General features: G+C 31.4%; 2 protein-coding genes across 5 annotated transcripts; both read left to right on the forward strand.

Annotated features, from left to right (window-relative positions):
* The first annotated feature begins 7,829 nt into the window (after positions 1 to 7,829).
* LOC114186046 (interactor of constitutive active ROPs 3-like) lies at positions 7,830 to 13,986 on the forward strand. 4 transcript variants are annotated; one of them, XM_028074044.1, is made up of 5 exons: positions 7,830 to 8,034; positions 8,187 to 8,269; positions 9,737 to 9,843; positions 11,193 to 11,379; positions 12,035 to 13,986. In XM_028074044.1, exons 3-5 carry the CDS (start codon positions 9,821 to 9,823, stop codon positions 13,673 to 13,675), a joined length of 1,851 nt encoding a protein of 616 aa, XP_027929845.1. In that variant the 5' UTR covers positions 7,830 to 8,034; positions 8,187 to 8,269; positions 9,737 to 9,820; the 3' UTR covers positions 13,676 to 13,986. The 4 variants fall into 4 exon arrangements, with proteins under 4 accessions (XP_027929845.1, XP_027929847.1, XP_027929846.1 ...); XM_028074046.1 differs by having other exon boundaries at positions 11,208 to 11,379; XM_028074045.1 differs by having other exon boundaries at positions 9,751 to 9,843.
* A 6,612-nt stretch (positions 13,987 to 20,598) lies between these two features.
* Positions 20,599 to 21,588, forward strand: LOC114184766 (protein MAIN-LIKE 1-like). The gene is made up of 3 exons (XM_028072077.1): positions 20,599 to 20,676; positions 20,754 to 20,855; positions 20,932 to 21,588. Exons 1-3 carry the CDS (start codon positions 20,599 to 20,601, stop codon positions 21,586 to 21,588), a joined length of 837 nt encoding a protein of 278 aa, XP_027927878.1.
* The last annotated feature ends 1,385 nt before the right edge of the window (positions 21,589 to 22,973 follow it).

A 22,973-nucleotide genomic window follows, 5' to 3' on the forward strand; every position in this document is an offset into this window, starting at 1 on the left:
ATATATATATATATATATATATATATATTTGTGTTTATGTATATACATATGACGGAAATGTTATGAAATTTTTGTATTATAACAAAAGCAAAAGGTGAAGAAATTTAATGGTAATATCGTGATATTTGTAGAGCACTTTTATATTGTCATTTAATTATAAATTATTGATATGACATTACGATTAAGATATATAATTTACTTGTGATTAGTTGAAAATACAATATGATTTTGCATAAACGTCCTTTTTAGTATGAACTAGACCTTGTATTTTTCCTCCAAAACACCGAAACATCTCCGCGACAAAACATATATTTAAGGTTTATTTTCGTTCTTTATTGTTTCAAACGCGTAAATGGGTAATTTTAATTTCTCAAGTTTTAACTATATATATTAGTTAAGTTATTTAAATATAAAAATATATATTAGTTAAGTTCTTTAAATATAAAAATTATACAATTTTAATTATAAAGGACATAAATCATAAAATTGAGATATTTGAGAGGCTAGCATAAATAAAATATAAAAAAAATTAAATTGTACACTTACAGATTTTGGTTGGAAGATTCTTTCTTACATGAAATCCTGAAAGTACATGAAAATTTCAATTCCAATTATATTTAACTGTCATTATCACAAAATCTAGTGTGATTATATAACTTGTATCCAATGCCTTCGCTGATATTAAAACATTGACAAATAATTAAGGCTATATACTAACATAATAATAAACTTATTTGAATTAGTTTTTGACGTCATCATTTGTCTAAAAAATAATAAAATAATTAACATCTCCAACTTTTTCATAAAATATAATTTTATCATAGATTTGATAGATTTGATGTGATCTATTTTTGTTTTTAATAAATTTTTATGTAATAATAATGATTGATAAAATTTCAAATGTTAGTATAATTAAAACGTCAAATTGTTACTGAAATGTATTAACATATGAATTCTTGTTCATCACCTATATAAATCAATATAGATTATAATTATTTAATTTTAGAAAATGACTATGAAATATACACATCAAGTTATGCACAGTTTATAAACAAACTATTGGTACCACGTATCTGAACTACCCATTAAAATTAAATAAAAAAAACATGTTTTTATGAGGTCAGTTGACAAAAACGCGGTAACAACTAATTATCGACAGAATTTCATTTGACTTCTTAAATATAAGGAACCGCGTGATTAATATATAAGTTATCTAATGAAACTTGACTCGTTATTATAGTGTTAACGATGTGTGTTTGAATAAACTCAAAACTTCTACTTTCAATGGCAACATTGTTTTCTTCTTCTTTTTTAATTATTTACAAACATTTACCAGGTTTAAATTAAAGACGAGAGTTTGGATATTTTATTTTGACGTATTTAACATTATTATTATAAATTCCATAATATCAAATAGTTACATTATAATTCATCATTATTCGTACTTTGAAGATTAAATGTATTTGATAATATTCTATAATTATCTTGTTGTATTCCTCAAATTAAATAATTTTTTATATAACTGTTGTAGGAAAAATGGAGTGATATTCTAATAAATGGAGGTCAACGAGGTCAAATTTCAGCATGGGATGAATTTGGATGACTTTCGAATGAATTTTGGTCGAGGACGACGTGATCAAATTTGGGCTAAGGTCGACTCGACAAAATTTCAATCGAGATCGACTTGACTGAATTCGACTGAATTTCGGCTGGGGCCGATTTTGCCTAATACGATCAAATTTTGGTTAAAGCCGACTTGGCCAAATATGGCCACATTTGGTTAGGGCCTGATCAGTCAAATTTCGGTCAGGGTTGACTCTACTAAATTCGTCGACCGGGACCGACTTGATTGAATATGACCAATTTTCGATCATAGCCGACTAAGTTGAATATAGTCAAATTTTGTTCAGGACTTAGTCGACCGAATACGGCTAAATTTGGGCAAGTGCTGACTTGACCAAATTTTGGTCATGACCAACTCGACTGAATTTGGCCAAATTTAGGTTAGGACCAACTCGCCTAAATATGACCAAATTTCGGTCGCGATTGACTACCGAATACGACCAAATTCAGGCTATAACCAACTCGGTCAAATTTGTGTCGAGGCCAACACGACCGAATTTTGACTGGAGCCGACTCGACTGAATTCGGACGAATTTTGGTCGTGGCCGACTCAATACGACCAAATTTTGATCGTGACCGACTCATTTGAATACGACCAAATTTCACCCTAGGCTGTCTCAGCCAAATACGACCAAATTTGGGTCAGGGCCAACTCGGCCAAATCTCAATCGGGGTCAACTTGATTGAATTCAACCAAATTTTGACTGGAGCCAACTAGGCTGAATATAGCCAAATTTTGGTCGCGGTTGTCTCAGCCGAATACGATCAAATTTTGTCTAGGTCGACTCAGGTCAATGCAGTCAAATTTGGGTCAGGGTGAACTCAACCTAATACTTCCAAATTTTGTCTAAGACCAACTGGGCCAAATTTCGACCGAGAACGACTTGACAAAATTCGGCCAAATTTTGTATAGGGTCACGCCAACTCAATCAAATACGAATAAATTTGGACTAGTCGGTCTCAACTTTTAGCCTAACCTAACCAAAAATATAAACTGAAATTTTGGATTGGATATTTTGGATTATCCATTTTGAAAATCTAGATTTAGAGAATGGATATCCAATCATAAAATATATAAAATATATATCAGATTGATATTCATATCCAATAAAATGCATTTTAAATTGATTAAATTTTTCATAAAATAGATATTAAATGGATTAGATCATAGAAAAAATAGATTGGATTATAAAAAATGGATTTTTTGCCCACCCTTGATTAGAATTTTGTGACACATCTCTTTGCATATTGAATGTCAGAATAGAAAACCAATAAAAAAATATTGTCTGCCAACATCTAAACACTTTTCTAAAATCATCCATGTAATGATAGCAGACATCTGCAAAAGCTTCAAAGTACTGTTGTTGCATAAGGTTAGCTTTCCTATTTCCGTTAAAATAATGTCATTTCTCTTCCTTCGATCAATAAGAAACTATTATCTGAAGAAGGATGCAAAGAAGAACCTTAGCTATACTACAACCAGTAAACTAAAGCACAATCAAGTATTTCAGTGCAATAATATGAGACGTGCGACGTGGGACATGAGATGTGCTACGTGCGACGTGGGACGTGAGATATGCTACGTGCGACATGGAACATGAGACGTGGGCGTGATACATGGGACGTGCGACGTGAGACGTGGAACGTAGGACGTGGAACGTAGGACGTGAGACGTGGGATGTGGGACGTGAGAGATGTGAGACATGAGAGACGTGCGACGTGAGACGAGAGACGTGAGACGTGCGACGTGAGACGTGAGACGTGAGACGTGAGACGTGAGACGCGCGACGTGCGACGTGCGACGTGAGACGTGAGACGTTCGTAACACTAAACCTTGAAATTTATATTCATAAAATTTAAAGTTTACAATTTAATTGAAAATTTTAGAAGTTTAATAAAAGAATGGTTGATGTATCCATAAATTTGTATTAACAAATTTAAATTATACTCTTGTAAAAAAATGTATTAATAAAAAGATATTAAATACATATAAAATTGAAAGAATAAAAATATGAGGGTAAAAGTAATAATTAATGTTTATTTAACACATAAAAATTAAAAAAATTATGAGGATAACAATAATAATTTATATTTATTGAACTCTTAAATGAGCGGAAGGAAAATAGGATGATCTGAAAAGTTAAACTAAGGATGGGCAAAAAATCTAATTTTCAGGATCCAATCCATTTTTGCTATGATTCAATCCATTTAATATTCATTTTATTAAAAATCCAATCCATTTTATTGAATTTGGATATCAATCTGATCTACATTTTATATATCTTATGGATTGTATATCCATACTCTAAATCTAGATTTTCAAAATGGATAATCCAAAATATCCAATCCAATTTTTCTGTTTATATTTTTGGTTAGGTTAGGCTAAAGCTTGAGACAAACTAGCCCAAATTTAGTAGTATTTGATTGAGTTGGTGTAACCCTATACAAAATTTGGCTGAATATTTGAAATAAGTCTTTTGAAATAAGATTTCCGAAACAAACTTTTAGAACGCATATAATATTGTCTGGAATGAGTTTTCCGAAATACTTATAATTTTAAAAGGTTAAATATGTTTTTGGTTTCTTAATTTTCAGTAAATTTTGGAATTAATTAATTTTGAAACTTTGAACCAATTTAGTCCTTCATCTTTCGAAATACGTGGATTTAGTCATTTTAATCAAATTTTGTTACGTTTATTTGATGTTTCGTACGCATTTCAGAATTGTATTTGAGTTGTTTATATTGTTTAACATATTTTTATTTTAATGTTAAGTCAAATACTATTATGAAACGCGTTTTAAATGTCAAATAAACTTGACAAATTTTGATTAAAATGACTAAATCCACGTATTTAAAAAAATGAATGACTAAATTGGTTCAAAGTTTCAAGATTGACTAATTTCAAAATTCACTGAAAGTTAAGAGACAAAAATGTGAAATATGTTTCGAAAAAAGCTCTTCAAAACCAATTTTTTTCCACATTTTCTATCTTGTTCTTCCTCTATATAGTGTACTCCCTCTCTTCTTCTGCAGAGTATTCCCTCTATTATATTCTTTCTCTGTAGTAGGGGTGCAATTGCGATGGTAGCGAGAATAACAGTAGAAATGTGATAGTGAAAGATGTTTAAGTTTTTTTTTTTTTTTATCGTGGGAGTGCAGTTAGTAATTATGACGGTGCAGGAAACAATAGTCATTTATTAATATTATTCTAGTTTTGGTAAATATTTTCTACTACAACGTATAAAATCATTTACATCAATGATACGGATTTTTTAAGATATTGATTTTAAATTTAAATTTAAATTAAATATATGATAAATGATAAATAAAAAGAGATAAGTGAAAGATGTTTAAGGTTTTTTTATTTTATTATGGAGGTGCAGTTAGTAACTATGAGGGTGCAGGAACAATAGTCATTTATTAATCTTATTTTCTCTTTTGTAAATATTTTCTATTATAAGGTATAAAATCATTTAAATCAATGGTACGTTTTTTTAAAGTATAGATTTAAAATGTAAATTTAAGTTAAAATATGAGAACTGATAAATAAGAAGAGATAAGTGAAAGATGTTCAAGTTTTTTTATTGTGAGAGTGCAGTTAGTAATTACGAGGGATAAGAAGAGATAAGTGAATGATGTTTAAGTTTTTTTACGGTGAGAGTGCAGTTAATAATAACGAGGGTGCAGGAAACAATAGCTATTTATTAATATTATTTATCATTGATAAATATTTTATACTATATACTATAACGTATAAAATCATTTAAATCAATGATACGGTCTTTTAATATTGATTTTAAATTAGAATTTAAATCAAAGATATGAAAAATGGTAAATAAGAAGACATAAGAAATAAGAAATTAATAAATTTTTCCATAGATAATGTCGTTGAAGAGAAAAAGTCTAAAAGTACGCTTATTAAGAAAAATTTAAATATGTTTTGATTTTAATTTTTAGTGAAATTTAGAATTAGTTTTTCTTTGAAATTTTGGACCAATTTAATCATTCATCGTTAAAAATGCGTAAATTAGTTATTTTAATCAAAGTTTGTTAAGTTTATTTGATATTTTAAACATATTTCATGATTTTACTTTGATTGTTTGCATCATTTGACACAACTTCACTTCGATGTTAACTCAAATACTAACGTGATATAAATTTAATAAAATTGAATTAAATAAATAATTTACATATTTCTAAAATTTTAGAATTATATTAGATCAAAATTTTGAAAAGAGACTAATTTAAATTTTTACTAAAATTTAAGAGACCAAATACATATTTAAGAAAAAAAAAATTAAAAATAAGCCTAACCAAGAACTATTATACTTTGTATAGAAAAAAAAATTTAAATCGACCATTTTAAAATCAAATTCAAACAGTCCTACAATTGAAGAATAAAAATTCTGGAGAATTTTTAAACCCATATAAGACTACATTCTGACACAATTAACAGCTGGAAAAAGTGTTATCACTAAAATTGAAACACGAAATATTGAAAAAACTCATAAATATAATATAAACGTGTTAGAATGTGATGATGTAAATAACTATTTATTTTAATTTAAATGCTACAAACAAAGCTATCAAGTGAATTAAAATTATCTAGTCTTTTATTTTTTAATTCAAAAGCAAAAAATAAAATATATTATGACACAATTTCATTATTCAAAAATTAGAAATTATAATTGATAAATACATTATTTAAACGAGGATTCAATTCCATGTAATGTAAACAAATTTTCGAAACAAGTTTTTCTTCTTTTTCTTCAACATTTTCTTTCTTTTTCTTCCTCTCGAGCGAGATGACGACACCGAAAATACCTTAATTTAATTCTTCAAAAGTTTATAAAAATAAAATTATATTACATTATAATACAATCTTATTTTTATACAACTATATACATAGATACGGTACATTTATCGGTTATGACACGTATCCAATATGTCGATATATTTATTTTTAAAAATAATAAGATATGATACGTAATTGATACATGATATATGAATATTGAAAAATGTATAATAATTTTTAAAAATATAATAAATATATAATTGTTATTGTGTGAATCCAAATTAAAATTATATGTACTAAAGTTGTCAACATAAAAATTATAAATTATTGTCATCACAAAAATACGACTACAAGAAAATGACAAATTTTAGTAATAAAAAATATGTTAGATACCAATCTTATACTTAGAGACTTGGTAGCTAAGACCTTGGTGACTAAGTTAATGATCAATTCAGAAATAAATTATTTTGGTAGTCAAAACCTTGCTAGCTAATGTTAGTGACAAATTTAGAAACTAATTCATAATATAAATTATTTTAATTATCAATTTAGAAACCAATTATAATTTTTTGAAACTATTTTAGTTGTTAATAATTTTTATTTTTTAAATTGATATCTAAATTGATCATTATATATATATATATATATATATATATATATATAGTGAGTAATTATTTGTTGTCACTTAAAATTTTCTTGTAGCGTACTACGACTTTATAAATTATATACTTCATTTAAAGTATTGATAAAATAATATATTAAAGTATCGGATACATAGATGTGTCGTACACAGATACATGATCCAAAATGAAGTATCGGTGGTATATAAATGTACAGGTTTGTCAAAACAATAATAACCAAATACCAACATATCTTAGTAAACAATATTATATTTGTTACCAAATTAATTACAAATATTTTCCCACAATAATATACTTATAAATAGATAGAGATTGAATTTCTTAATATATTTATAACTATATATAAAGAGGATTCTCTCTTTCCTCTTTTGTGTCCACATTTCATAGTTCCAACTTTACCTTTTATAATGTAATTATTTGTTAAATTTTTAAAAATTAATGGTTACTTTTACATGTTTTTATAAAACTATTTACTTCCTTATTCTTTTTTTTTCCTACATCAACCGTTATTTTATTATATTTTCTTTGTACATCTTTATAAATATAATTTTATTTTATTTATTAACTTAATAACATTATAATATCATCGATTACTAATATAATATAATGCATAATTAAAAAATACATAGACATACACGATAGTGCCTGTGTTTACACTTATTAAATAAACATAATAAAATAAAATATTCTGTGGACAAAATGGTAGTGACGGACGCAAGGTGCTACTTGAAAACAATTAACGTTGTGAAAGGACAAATATATATGTGTTATGTTCTGTTATAGTCTAAGGACTGTTCTTTCCCCCTCTCGCACCCATTCACGTTTTTCTTCTTCACCTCAACACTGCTCCTTCTTGTTGCCAACAACAAACACAAAAAAACCAGTGCCAGATTCCAACACTCACACATCAAACATTCGCTCACTCAACAGAAATTCATCGTTTAGTTAATATGTTCAAAAGGTTTTCGCTCGGGGTATGAATCAGCACCCACCTTGTTATGTCGTTTCTTCTTCTGCATTGTCCTTTTTATGCAGGAAAACGCATGAAAGTTGTGAGAGTCTTTATTATTATAATTATATTAATATAACTGCATAATCATTATCTTGCTAATTGCTTCTTGTCCAGGTTAATGGCCATTTTAACACACTCTGGAAAACAAGATCTCCTCCTTCATCACTGTGATTCGTTACGTTCCTTATAACTTAGAGGTTTCAAGTTCTTCATCTCCTTCTCCTTGTTCTTGTTAGGAATGTGAAATGTTTATCTTTAATTTCCGGAAAAAATTAAAAGTTTATTAATGATGTTTCTGCGTTTCTTTTTTGACCGCTTTTTTTACTTTAAACTGCTACATAATTTATTTAATTGGAAAGTTATGCTAACATTAAAAGTGGCATTAACGCGGTTCTCTGTTTTAAAGTGTAGGAGTTGCGAGGTTTCGCTGCTTTATGATTTAGCACATACTTTTCGAATTTGAGTACATTATTAATGAGGGAAACATGTGTTTTGAACAGTAGAATTAGATAGTAAAATCTTGTTCCTTTTCATTTCGGAATGTGAGATTGTAGTGTTAAAAGAGTTGGATTGGATTCCATGATGTTCTTTCTTTGTTAGTTAATTCCGTGCTTGTTTCTTCTTTTTCAATATGCTTAATAAAGAGAACTTCTTACACTTTCTTTTTTTAATTTCAAAAGATGAATCTCCCCCTATTTTTCTACTTTGGTGTTTCCCTGTTCAATGCTCGTTGTCCACCAAGCACACATAACAAATTGTTATAAGAATCCCTATCTATATTACCATCATGTCTATTTTTTCTATTTACGATAATGTTCATGTCTATTTCCTTTCCTTCCTCATTGAAAATATTATGGGAAAATGTCAATGTGTAAGTCATTGAATGGCCACTCTGAATGCCCTTCTTTCACGGCTAAATGGAGGTTAAGAATATTTTTTTTTTCATTGCAATTACAAAAAAGTCCACAGCACATGAATGTGATTTCACTCACATAAATGGGTAAAATGGGTATCTTAGTCATTTACAAGATGAAGATTTGGACGTGTCTGTAATGGGGTGTCCTGTCAGTAGAACGTGCCTCTTAAATATTTTCTGGGATTTTTTGACACAAAGTTCTAGTCATTCATTTCATCAGCTAATAAAAAGACACTTTTGTCTTTTAGAGCGTGATTACGATGTCAAATTACACAGGTAACACTTGTTTTGTGTGTTATTTTCTTGTAACTAAATTGATGCATAACATGTTTATCCAACAATGCAAACTGAATTCTACACATTTCACCCAAATATATACCAGTAGCAGTTTCTCAAGGACTAAATTCATCCATACAAAAATTTCAAGTACCAAAACTCTTGTAATTTTCATTTCATCTTCTTACAATGCTGCCCAGAATCTCTGCCCTGATAGTATTTTCTTTAAGTGATGTCTTCAATTTTAGATATACTTTCTTCAGGTACGTCTAAAAGGGAGTAATAAAGGAGTAACTTTTGGAAATGAAATAAAGTGAAATTTGGTGGATGCAATTGTTGTGCATTTATGATTTGATATGTGATGATGATTAGGAATGCATTCATCCTGCATGAACCTATTTATTTTCCCCCAACTTCATTGACCTTCACATTGGATTCCCTCAGTTAATGATATTTTTCTGAACTGTTATAGTCCTTGTGGGTCAGGGAGCATTCAAGTAGCAAGGTCCTAATTATTAACCCCTTTTACTTTCCTGGAACACAAGGCAGTTAAACCATGCAGCAGACCCCAAAGACAAGGTAATAGCTTCAATTTTCTATTCTTAGTTCAAAATTATATTGTGATGTTTAAATGCCATGATAAGGCTAAATCAATGGGATTTTTCACCTTAAATTATGTTCTCATTTCTCAATTCTCATACTTTCAAATTCAAATGTTAACTACTATATCTGGAACATAATGTGCTCATGGATCTAAAGCTTTAATGCATAAACTGTATATAATAACTCTGTTCCAATTGACGGGTATAGTTAAAAGTTCTCACATGGTTACTAACTTAGCACCAACTCAAGCAAATGTTTTTCAACTATTTACAGTTTCAACTTTTAACTCTCCCCACTTTTACAAATTTCCTCACATAGTTCGTGTCATTTTCATATCGAGCTATTAGCTATATGGTGTTGAAACATTCTGCAATCAGGGTAGTAAGAATCTTAAAGTTTGATGCTTGTCTTTCTTTTTTGGTTAATTTTATTCCTTAATAAGCGCATGTTTCTAAGGTTAAATATATTTGTTGGGTTTTTGTCGCTGAGAGTTTACTTCTGTCATTTTTTTCATAAGACTAATGATTTGTTGTTCAAGTGCGTTTTAAATGGGCGGCGTTAACTGCGGAATTGAAGATTGGACCCGGGGCTTTTATTCCCAGTTACAATTATAATTATAATCATTAATATTGTGAGCAAAAGTTTTAGTTTTTCTAACTGGAATTGATTTCGCTGCATCACTGTCTATTTCAAATGGCTATAATGTCACCTTGTGTAACAACTTTATAGTATTTTTTTTATAGAGGAAAAAGCATAAGACAGTCCAGTCGTTAATTATCATTGGTTGTACGATGGTAAATGTTTGACGATAGATATATAAGAATAACATTTTCGGCACGAGTTATAAGGTTCAAATTTGAATATTTATTACCATATAAATCAATAATCATAATATGGGTTTTAATGCTTTGCAAAAAGTTTTAATTTTGAAGTTGAATTAATTAATTATATGGTTAATGACACTTACGTTACATCTGACAAGACTTGATTGTAACTTTAAGCAGTATTACTCACGTATTTATTACTCAATTACTCTTTACAGCAAAAGTAAATGTAATTAACTCAGCACTTGTCTGTTTAAATCTGTGTAACAGTTTGGGTTTAGGAGCATCCAGTGTACTCTATGTTCAAACCACATAAAGGAACTCTGTAACATGTTAGCAACTACCAAGTTCAGATTTCCCTGTGATTTAAAGAAATTGGTTTTGCTTTATATGGCAAAGTGTTTATTGCTGGTTTTTATTGCTAGAGTTCATAGATGCGTCTTTCCACATACCAATGCAACTTTTCTCGTTAACATGACCATCATAATTCATATCGCTTAGATTTTATGATTTCAGAAGTAGCTACTCTGAAGTGCCTCAGAAAGTGTCTCCTCGTGGTGGTGGACGCCAACTCAGGCCTGCTACACTAGACACTGCATCTTCATCAAACCAAGCTCACAAAACTTCAAAGGATAATAGAAGTCCTAAAGTCACCGACCGCAGATCACCCAGAAGTCCAGCTCCAGAGGTAGGTGTAGAATTTAGTTAGGTTTAGAATCCATTTAAAAAAATAATATTTTTATTAGAAAGTGTTTTTGTGAGAAGGTAACAGGCACGGAAAATCTGTTTTTAGTTTCTTTCTTTATCTTTGATTAAAAATTAAGCTTTATGCTTACTTAAAGCGCTTTTGTTTTTTGCCGAAATTGTAGGATGCTGTTATGATTATGTTTATATTTTTCAAGGCTTTGGAAAAGGTGGTGTTAACTGTTGTCTAATTAGTTGAAGGGTTTAATTCTACTCACTTTTATTGATATTCTTGGACAATGTACTGATATAGCTAATGAGAACGTGATAATGTGGCTTCTAATGGCGTGGGCACTTAATTCCTGTACAAATGCACGTTATCTGTTAGATAGATATTAAAGTCTCCTTTTTGAAGGATTCTGTTCCCGAGCATCTGCTGCATTCAAATAAATTGAGTTGGTAGAATAAGCTACTTCACTGCCATGTAATAACTTATCATTGGTTCTATATACTATATTTGGTGGCATTGTATATTCAAGCTTTGTGAAAGATTAGGTTGCTTCTGGGCCTCTTTTGTTTTCTTATTTTGTTGGCGTAGGTTTTTCTAATCCTTGTTGTTTTATACAATTCCTTATAACTATAGTCTTCTGATGTTTTAGAGGAAGCGTCCTAGCAGAATATCTGAATTAGAATCTCAGATTTCTCAACTGAAAGAGGATTTGAAGGTTGTGAGGAACCAGCTCAGTTTGTCTGATTCATCCAAGAAGCAAGCTCAGCAAGATGCTGAAGAGTCCATGAAACAACTATTTGCCGTATCTGTGAAACTTGAAGATTCTCAACAGCAACTTCAGAAGTTCTCTGCTACTGAACAATCTCGTGTTCTTGAGCTCCAGAAAACTATAGAAGATCATGATAAGGCGTGGCAATCCGAACTCAAAGCTGCACAACAAAAGCTCTCAGACAACACTTCTTCACTGACCTCTGCTATCGATGAAATTCAGCAGCTGAAGGTTCAACTTGAATTGGTAGCTAATTGTGAGAATGCACACACGCAAATTGCAGAATCATCGGACGTGGAGTTACTGAACTTGAAGGATAACTTGGCAGAATCACTTTCCCTTGTGGAGAACATGAAAAACCAACTCAGGGATTCTAAAGAGTCAGGTCAGGCACAAGCTTTGGTCAATGAGACTCTGCGACAACTTGAAGCTGCAAAAAGAACTGTTGAGTTCCTGAGAGCTGATGCTGCAAAAGCTGTGCATGGCTACAACTCTGCTGCTTCGGAATTAGACCAATCTAGAACACGGGTGGAATCACTAGAGACACTAGTCAGTAAACTTGATTTTGGCCCCATTAGTAACAAATGCAACCATTCTTTAAATGTTGCAGATGATGGGAACATGGAGCTGAAACCTGAGATATCACAAAAGGGTGAGGTTCCTAATCACACTGATGCAGAAATTTATTCTCTGAGGTCTGCCATAGAGACTGATGATGAGACTAAGCACCTGGAAGAACATATTCAGTGTTCATTGAAGCTCAGAAAAGCCTATGAATTGATTGAGCAGATAAAATCAGAATCAAGCCAGAGGGAATCCGAGCTAGAGGTAGAACTGAAAAGAAAGAATGCTGATATTGAACATTTGAAGGCTAACCTGTTGGATAAGGAAACTGAGTTGCAGGGCATTGTGGAGGAGAATGAGAAGCTGAATTTGCATCTTCAAAAGAGAAATTCATCCCAAAGAGAACTTGAACTGAAAAAGGAGCTTCGAAAACTAGATGAATGTGTGGCTGAGTTAAAGGGTGATCTAATGGACAAGGAAACAACATTGCAAAGCATATCAGAAGAGAATGAAATGCTGAAGTTTGAGATCAGTAAGAGGTTTGGACATGCTGAAGTTGCTGCAGAACTTGAAGCTGCTAAGGCTGCAGAACGTGAAGCTGTTATGAAACTTGGTATTGTGATGGAAGATGCAGAAAGGAGCAACCGAAAAGCGGAGAGGGTAGCTGAGCAGCTAGAAGCTTCTCAGGCAGCAAATTCAATAGTAGAAGCTGAACTGAGAAGATTGAAGGTACAGTCTGATCAATGGAGGAAAGCTGCAGAAGCAGCTGCTGCTATGCTCTCAGCAGGGAACAATGGGAAGCTGACTGAGAGATCAATGTCTTTAGACAACAACTATAACTCTATGATGAATAAGTACTCACCTTTCTGTGAAGAACTTGATGATGATTTTCAGACCAAGAAAAATGGCAACATGCTGAAGAAGATTGGGATCTTGTGGAGGAAACCTCAAAAATAGTAACTGTTTGGTTTAGACCAGTTTCTAATGTTGTAGTGCAATGTAATCTTATGTTACTGCAATGTTTATGTTATACAATTTTGTCTGACCACAACCTTTCTACTTGTTTGGTGAACATGGTCTACTACTTCTGCTTTGTAGTCAATTTATTTAGTTAAGCCCTTTTATATGATCCACCATTTCTCTATCTAGAAAATCCATGAAATTATATTTTCTTTGTGACTTGGTGGTATCAGGAAGCATTGATTTGATGATCTGTCTCAATGTTTGTTTCTTCTCCATTTCATGGAAATTCTCAATATTTGTACTCTCAAGACTATTTTTTTTTTAATTATGTATGCTGGAATTGAAAAATGTATATTAAAATTCACAAATATATGGATTGGTCCGCTCGTCCCTCATTGAAAATTCGGGTTCAAAAATCTGCCCACTCCACATAAATTCTGGCTTATGTGTCGGCCGTTTTTTTTTATATAAAACTTTTAATATTTAACAAATCGAAAAAGTTTAACAAGTTTACGAATTTAAGCATAGACTTCAAAAAATTAAATAATAAATTAATAATCGAATATTTTTGTTATATCTATATTTACATACATATTTGTGCTTTGATATCCGGATGAATTTTTTAAATTTTAAGATATTCAAAAATATATAATATTTATTTTTTTCATTTATATAAGAATTTAGAATATCTGAAAATTCAAAAAAAAAGTAACTAATACATAGAAGTATAAATTATTTTTTTAATATATAAGTTGGAGCAGTACACGCGAGATGTGAGTTATGCGAGTCAAAATTTTGTAGGCGAACATACTTAATATTTGAGTCCCGTGTTTTTTTGACAGGTCAGCTCGATGGAAGAGCACGTTCCCACCACTAATTGCACCTAATAACATTATCGTCTTTTATATAATTTAAAGAGGTAATCAAGCAAGTACGCGTAGGTATAGATTAAGACATTCTCAATGTTTCATGAACCTAGGATCCAAAATGAGGTTCTTTGAGCTTTTGTTATGGGGTTTTTCTCCCTCCACCTCCATAATGTTTAACTGCACCCACCTCATAATTTTTCCAATGGCTATTTTACCCTTTGAAAAGTGAATTTCAACTTACCGTTTTATTAATCTTCCAGAACATGATTTCTTCCATAGAATTTCTGAAACTGAATATTTGAAATAAGATTTTTACAACAAGCTTTCGAGAACGGATGAAACGCACTGTGGAACAAACTTTGTAGAACATTATTTTTGGAACAAACTTTTTAAAATATACAAAATAACTTTTGGAAGGAGTTTTTCGGAATGAGCATTTTATAACAAATTTTATGAAACATATGTTTTTATAACAAACTTTATGAAACATATGTAATGCATTATGGAACAAGCTTTTTTATTTTTAATGTAATGATTATCTTTTTTCTTCTTCCTCTTCCTTTACAGTGAAAAGTGAAAAATGGAGATGCAATAGTGATGACATAAAGAATGGGTTCAGTATATCAGTGGCAGCTTAATCCTTCACCTCCATGAATTTCTTCCGAACTGAAGTAAACATAAAGAAACTTAACTTCTTGTCCTTTTTGCTTGTGTAACCTAAAAATAAAAAATAACTTTCAAAATTTGAAATAAATAAATAAATAAAATAGTTTCTAAATTACATAATTCAATTTAGAAGTCATTCGGCGTCCCAATTATATAATGCAGATAAATATTTTTTAAAGGAAAAAATATTTTTTCTAAATTACACAATTTCGTTTGTGCATTTTCAAATTCTAGAGTCCGAAAATATTTTAACTTTAAAAAATGACCTTTAGATTGTACCATTATATAATAAATATTCGTTTAAGTCTGCATTCAGTCTAAATCTACATTTAAAAAGAAAAAAAAATCTCAAATCAATAATTTTATGACTTTATTTCCAGAAAAAAAATAATGTAAAGCCATTTAACTTTATATTTTATTACATTTTATTATATATATATATATATATATATATATATATATATATATATATATATATATATATATATATATATATATAAGCACTTCAATCAAGTTAAAACTAAATAACATGAGATTCCTATATGCTCAAATACTATCAAGGAAAAATATTTTTTTACACATTAGCGGACTTAAGCGAATAACATTTGACATATTATTTTTTATTTTTATCATTAAAAAAACTATGTCAAGTGAATGTAAGTAGGTCGTGCTACTATTAAAACAAACGGATTTTTTAAAATAAATAGTAAATATTAATAATACATAAATTAGCTATTGTAAGAGAATTACCACAATGTAAATCATATAATTTTACAATTACCTTTATGCTAAAGTTAGTACATTAAAAGTACTTGTTTTTAATAGCTTAAAATATATTTTTGTCTCAATTTTCGTTTTTGTCAAATCAATCATAATTTTGTGTGTTCAAATGGGTCTCAATCTTTGTCAGTTTTGATCAATTTAGTATATTTTTACTAACACAGTTTAAATTATTAACAGTAATAAACAGTGACAGTCAGGTGTTATTTTGTAGTTTTTTTATTATTTTCTGTTTTTTAATTATTATTTTTTTATTTTTTTTAAATTTTTTTCAATGTCCACGTGTCAACTCAGTAGCGTGTCATGCGTAAGAGTTAATGTTTTATATTGAATTTAGTCCCTATATTCATTATTATTTTTTAATTTAGTCTCAATATTGTTTAAAATTAAGCAATTTTATCCCTCTAACAATTAGGACCAAATTTAATTTTTATAACCTTAAACTAATTGTAATCTTAAACAAAAAGTATTTAATAAAAATTTGAATTTTAACAAAAACATCATTATAACTTTAATATAAAAAAATAAATTTAGTTCCAATTTTGAGAGAGACAAAATTGTTCAATTTTAAACAAAATTAATACTAAATTGAAAAAAAATAACAAATATAGGAACTAAATTGAATACAAAATAATTGACCATGACACGTGGCACGTTGCTAATTGACAAGTGGACACTTAAAAAAAATTAAATTTTTTTAAAAAGTTACAAAAGTAAAAAAAAAACACGAAGTGACATGTGGTAATAACGGTTCATTACCGTTAATAATTTAAATGGTGTTAGGGGAAAAATGATCAAATATTTGAGAACAAAAATAAAATTAGGACTGATTTGACAAAAGTTACAAAATTTGAAACTTAAAAGGTATTTAAACCTTTTTAATAATAAATACATTGACAAATCATTATTTTTAGCTAACTTGTTGCGGAAGAATAAGAGTTAAATGTGTTTTTGTTCCTTCAATTTCAGTTAAAAATAGAGCTTTTTTTTTTTAATATGAAGAAATGAAAGGGTTAAGAGAAGCAAAACTCGTCATAGGTGTAACGACGAAGAAAAGGTGATAACAAAAGATGTGAAAGAACCAACTTATAAGATAAAATTTGTATTCACTTATATATTATAAAATTATTTTATTTTTAATCGATAAAAAGTCCGGTAAAATAAATCAACTGGTATGAAAAAAAGTTCTAATGTTGTTTAGATGAGTTATGTGTCTATGCTTGAATATATTTTATACTGCCTCTCAGTTTCTAATTTTGGATCTATGCCATTAATCTATTTTAAAAGTCCAGATTTTTTTTAAAGAGTTCCGGTCTTTAATATTTTTTTTAGTATATAAAAACATTATATTATTAAAGTATATTATGGAGAAATTAAATTTTATGTTACCTAGAAAAATTTTTGTGCAAAATTTTTAACCTATATGCGTATATTTTTTAAAACTTTTTTTTAATCTTTACCATCTAAAGTAATAAAAGGTAAAAAAAAAAGAGTCTATAAAGACTAAAATGATAATAAACAATGATAATTAAAATAAATTCATAAACAATAATAATAAGTAAAATAAATTCATAAAATAATAATAGTTATAAAATTATACATTTATAAAATAAAGTTATTATCTTTGTTATCATAAATTAATATGAGATTAAATTTATATTGTTATTATTATTATAGAAAATGATATATTGACAACCATTATTTGACAACTTCTCTCACTACCTGACGTGATACTGTTTTTTGAATCTAAATTTTTTTTTTTTGCACAATTTTCACGTTGATCATGCTTGAGAGCGAGAGAGAGGAGTGGAAGTCGTGAGAGAAGTGCAGAGCAGTTTGTTCTTTTTCCATTCCCATGTTTGTTCTTTTTCCTTCTCCCAAGTTTTTTCTTCATCCATTTACGAAGTGTCTTCTTCGTCCATCTCCTTAAGTTTCTTCTTCCTCCATTTTTCAAGTTTTTTGTTCCTCCATTTTCGAAGTTATTTTCCGACGAGATTCGTCATTTCCCCGTTGGTGGAGCAAAAAAAGTATTGGGTTTACCCACTGCAATAAATTCGTGGTATTTGTTGGTGTTTGTGGAAATGAGGCATTTTTGTCTCCTTTTTTGGAGAATATTTGATAAAGTGTTTTTTTTTTTTGTTACAATGTTGGGTTTCCCTTTTTGCACTTAAATCCAAGATGAGAAGTGGCACAACCATCTATTGAAATGGGCTCACCTTAGCATAACTGCACACCTTGGTTTGCACTTAAATTCGGGATCACGAGTGACACTACCCTTTCTTGAAATGGCTTCACCTTATTAAATTCCACCTCAACCATGAACCACACATGTTAAATTGTAAAAACTTAATGGCTACTACTTTAATGAGGGTGAGGGAAAACAATGTAATGCAGAAAAATGCAAGTTTGCACTTACGATAACACCGCTTTGCACATAAACTGCAATTTTTTCGTATGCAAGACGTATGACACAATCTGCAAAATTTCTCGTTATAACTTCCTCTAACGTCACTTAATTAACAAATTTTATAAATTATTGATGTCACCAAGGGGACTGTTGAAAAGGATACTTATAAAGATAGTCAACCAGGGAAAAGGTTTTGTTCAAATGATTTAGCATAGGTTAGCAGAACCCAAATCATTGTTTTGCACTTACATGTGGGATAACGAGTTACATAACCATTTCTTTAAATGGGTACACCTTATTCCAACCCACTTCAACCATGATGCAGACATGTTAAATTCTCAACATCTAATGGCTACTACGCACACCACGGTGAGGGATAACAAAGTAATGTAGAGAAATGCAGGTTCGCACTTATGAACCCACTACTTCGCACGTAAACTGGAAACACCATCTTGCAGATTCCGCTTTAGAGTGATTATTTTCTACAATTGACCTTCTGCTTCCGCTCTTGAACAACACTGTTATAAAAAAATCCACACTTTATCAAATATTCTCCAAAAAGGGAAACAAAAATGCCCCCTTTCCACAATTATCAATGAATATGATAATCGTTCCAAACTCAATTTTGGCAACTAAACACTAGGGTTCCAAACCCCAGGTTCACCGAGGTAAATGCATCAAAAAGGGACAAATTTTAGCGGATGGTGCTGCTACAGTTGGCGGCGAATATATATATATATATATATATATAATTCTCAAATATATTTTTAAATCCGATAATTTTCTTAACCGAATTATGAAATTTGGTTAACAAAATTACCGTACTTTATTTAAAATCTGAATTTTGGAATCTATTACCAACCTAAGGTGTGAGAGGGGGCGAGTGTTTGTGGATAATAAATATAAAGAAAGAGAGAAAGATGAATTTTTGTTATCATAGTGTGAAAGTGAAGGATCATTTAAAAAAAATTGAGAAAATTTTGAAAAAATTTTGGGTTGCTGAAAAAAGGGGGCTTCTCCCTGCACCTCCAATAATCTCTCCTGTACCCCCAAAACCTACTTTATTTCCAACGTTGCCCCTGGTTAAAAAAAAAAACTTACTGTGTCTTTTCTCAATTTCACCGAATTGCACCCCTAAATATCCCTGCACCCCTCACACTCCTCAGCACACTGCACCCCCAAAACCCCTCCACCCGCACCCCAATAAAAAGCAGATTCCCTCTCTTTGCACGTTGCACGCACTGCACCACCCTTGGAATCTTTGACCTAGCCTCCCCACAAAGCATTCTTCTCCCCCACTACACTGCACTCCTTCTCCCCCACACTGCACCGCACTCCTTCTCCCCCACTGCACCGCACTCATTCTCCCTCTTCTCCCTCTTCTCCCTCTTCTCCCACAAACCATTCTCCCCACGCCATCCTTTTCTCCTTTTCTCCTCCACACACCATTCTTCTCCCCACCGTCGGCAACCACGTTTGATCCTTTCTCGCGGCTTCTCAATTTTTGCAGGTAAGTAATACTGGTTTTTTAATATTAGACAGTGTATATTTTTATTTTAATGCATGTGTATATTTTTATTTTTATTGATTTTATATGTAGGTTTTTACATATAGCTTTTTGTTAAACCTGGAAAGGTGGGTTGTGTTGATGAGTGGTGTGCGTTTGAGAGGAAGGGTTGTGGTGTTTTTATTTTTTTTAAGGAAACGGATTGTAGAATCCGTTTCCCCTTTTTTTTTTTTTTTCAAAACGGATTCTGGAATCCGTGTTTTTTATTTTTTTTTTTGGAAACGGATTGTGGAATCCGTTTCCCGTCTAATTTTTTTTTTTTTTAGGAAACGGATTGTGGAATCCGTTTCCCTTTTTTTTTAGAAAACGGATTTTGGAATCCGTTTTTTTTTTTTTTGAAACGGATTGTGTAATCCGTTTCACGTTTAAATTTTTTTTTTCAAAACGGAATGTGGGATCCGTTTCGGTTTTTTTTTTTTTTTTTTTTACAAAATCCGTTTCTGTTTGTTTTTTTGGATGCGTTTAATGTTTTTTATTTAAATTCGTTTGATGAAATTGAACGTGCACTTGTGTTTGTATGAGGAAAAAAAAAGGAAAGATGAGTGCGAGTATTTATTATTTTTTATTTATTAATTTGTATTTTATTTTATTATAGATATGGTTAGGACACGAGGAAATATATCTAGACATGGTTCAAATGATGCACCTGAGAGTTCCACACAGGGTGCTGCACGAAAGAGACCGACAGCATCGGCTCGTAGAAGGGGTTAGCATGAGGCTAATGTTGTTGAGGACGACATTGTTGAGAATGAGGTTCCTGACGTTCCTCGGGAGGACGAGCAGGTCATTGATAACGATGGTGGAGGATTTCCTGGTGGGCCGTATGATACATCTTTATTGACGCAGTACCATGATCATGTTGCACGCATGATATGGGATGGTCAGGTCAGTAAGAAGTTTTTATATAGGTTTAATTTTGTTGTTGTTAAGTATTTTTATTGTTGTTTGTTTCTTCTGGTAGGATCGAGTTGTGAAAGTGGTCTCCCATATTAAAAAAGTTAAGAAATTAGGACGTCCTCACCCTGCTGTTGCACCTTTTGTGTTAGCTTCTGGATTATCGCCTTTGTGCGATATTTTATATGAATATATCGATCTTGGGTTAGTATTGGGTTTCGTGGAGAGATGGCATCCCGAGACTAATACTTTTCATTTACCCATTGGAGAGATGACCATCACTTTGGATGACGTATGGTCACTTCTCCATCTTTCCATCAGTGGAAACTTTTGCTCCACTGAAAATCTGGAATATGAAGATTCTGTTCAGATTTCGACGACACTTCTTGGTGTTGACCGGGCCATGGCATGTGTGGAGCTGAATCAAAGTCGGGGTGCACAGGTCCGACTGAGCTGGTTGAGAGACTTGTATCACAGCTGTTGTGAAAACGAGCTATGGGAGTTTGCTGCACGTGCATATCTTTTGCACCTTGTAGGGTGCACGATATTTGCTAACAAAAGCGCCACCTATGTTCGTACACATTATCTCGAGCTATTTAGAGATCTCTCCACATGTCGTACATATGGTTGGGGAGTTGCTGCTCTTGTCCACTTATATGAGCAACTAGGAGATGCCAGCTTTGCAAATACAAAGCAATTAGCTGGATATCTACCTCTTCTGTAGGTACCCATTTATATAACATTTTATTCTTTATTTGACTTGTTTTTAGTTTTATATGACAATGGTTAAATGAAATATTATTTGATACAGACTTGGATATACGAGCACTTCCCTACATTAAGGAAGCAAGTACGGGATACATATGTGGAGACTGAACCCCGTGCTCTACGTTATGTCACTGGACGAGCCATTTCCGCTATAGCTGATGTTAGAGTCCAGTTGGATGGCTTGACATATGATGGGATGATTTGGAACTCATATGTAGCACACAGAGCTGCTCGACAACTGGTAACACATGGCATGTTTTCTGGCTTCCTGAGGGTTGGGACCGTCGTTCAACGTCATTTGCCGGAGCGTGTGTTGCGACAATTTGGCTTCATCCAGCCTATTCCACGACCGCCTAGTTCGGTTCCCATGATGGACTTTGAGGCTATTGATGATCGGTGGAAAAAGCACGAGCAGTTTGTTGTACATCAAGTGGTCCAAGCACCAGCTCCTTTTTCTTGTTCGGATGGATATTTGCAGTGGTTTAGGAGAGTCTCCCATCCATACATTTTACGTGGAGCTGAGGCCGACCGACCTAGCCTTGTGCTTGTGCCCCGACTTCGTCGGAATTTGCCAGATGACATAACAGTTCAGAGGACGTCACCGTCATCATCTTCCAGTGGTTTATTGGTATGTAACACATTTAGTTGTTCATATTATTAGTAACTATTAATATTTGACATTAACTTGTTATTATCACAGGGTCTCGTGAAACGCATTGTAGGTGGTCTTCAGCGGATGATAGACTGTAGAGATGTTACTGAGGGCACAGTTGCCTGGATCGCACTCATGAGTTATTGCAGATGGCTCAAGATGGAGTTGAAGAGGAAGAGACTAGAGGAGGACGTAGAGTTCGAGGTCGACGACCATCTACGTCTGGATAGTCGATTTATTTGTATTTGATGTTAGAATTGACATTTGTATTGGATTTTATGTTAAGATATTTCATCTATATATGGTATTTTATATTAAGTTATTTAATGTTAGCAATGAGGCCAAAATATATCCGTCCCTTGGCCAAAGGAGTTAGAATTTTATATATTGGTAAAATAATTACAAACTACAACAGTGAAATACTTAAATACAATCAACAAATATCAGTCTTCCATGAGATCTACATAACTACGATCCACTATGTGTAAATCTAGGAATGCTTGCATCCTATCTCTATAAAATGATGCCCACCCTTTTGCCTTTGGGTAACAATTGCTAGATGATATGATATCCACTGTCGGTAATGGACAGCCTTCTTGTAGACGAACCTGTAAATACGCAATTAGTCAATAGAGAAATAAAGTTATTTATAAAAATTATATATATATATATATATAAACATATATATA

The sequence above is a fragment of the Vigna unguiculata genome, chromosome 5, assembly GCF_004118075.2.
Source record: "Vigna unguiculata cultivar IT97K-499-35 chromosome 5, ASM411807v1, whole genome shotgun sequence".
NCBI classification, from domain to species: domain Eukaryota; kingdom Viridiplantae; phylum Streptophyta; class Magnoliopsida; order Fabales; family Fabaceae; genus Vigna; species Vigna unguiculata.

Excerpts from the sequence above, each read along its gene's own strand:
- LOC114186046 (XM_028074044.1), top strand. The coding sequence starts at position 9,821 with ATGCAGCAGACCCCAAAGACAAG. Across the intron at positions 9,844-11,192 it reads CAGCAGACCCCAAAGACAAG|ATTTTATGATTTCAGAAGTA; the intron begins GTAATAGCTTCA and ends CATATCGCTTAG. Across the intron at positions 11,380-12,034 it reads CCAGAAGTCCAGCTCCAGAG|AGGAAGCGTCCTAGCAGAAT; the intron begins GTAGGTGTAGAA and ends CTGATGTTTTAG.
- LOC114184766 (XM_028072077.1), top strand. The coding sequence starts at position 20,599 with ATGGTTCAAATGATGCACCTGAGAGTTCCACACAGGGTGCTGCACGAA. Across the intron at positions 20,677-20,753 it reads AGCATCGGCTCGTAGAAGGG|GTCATTGATAACGATGGTGG; the intron begins GTTAGCATGAGG and ends GAGGACGAGCAG. Across the intron at positions 20,856-20,931 it reads GCATGATATGGGATGGTCAG|GATCGAGTTGTGAAAGTGGT; the intron begins GTCAGTAAGAAG and ends TTCTTCTGGTAG.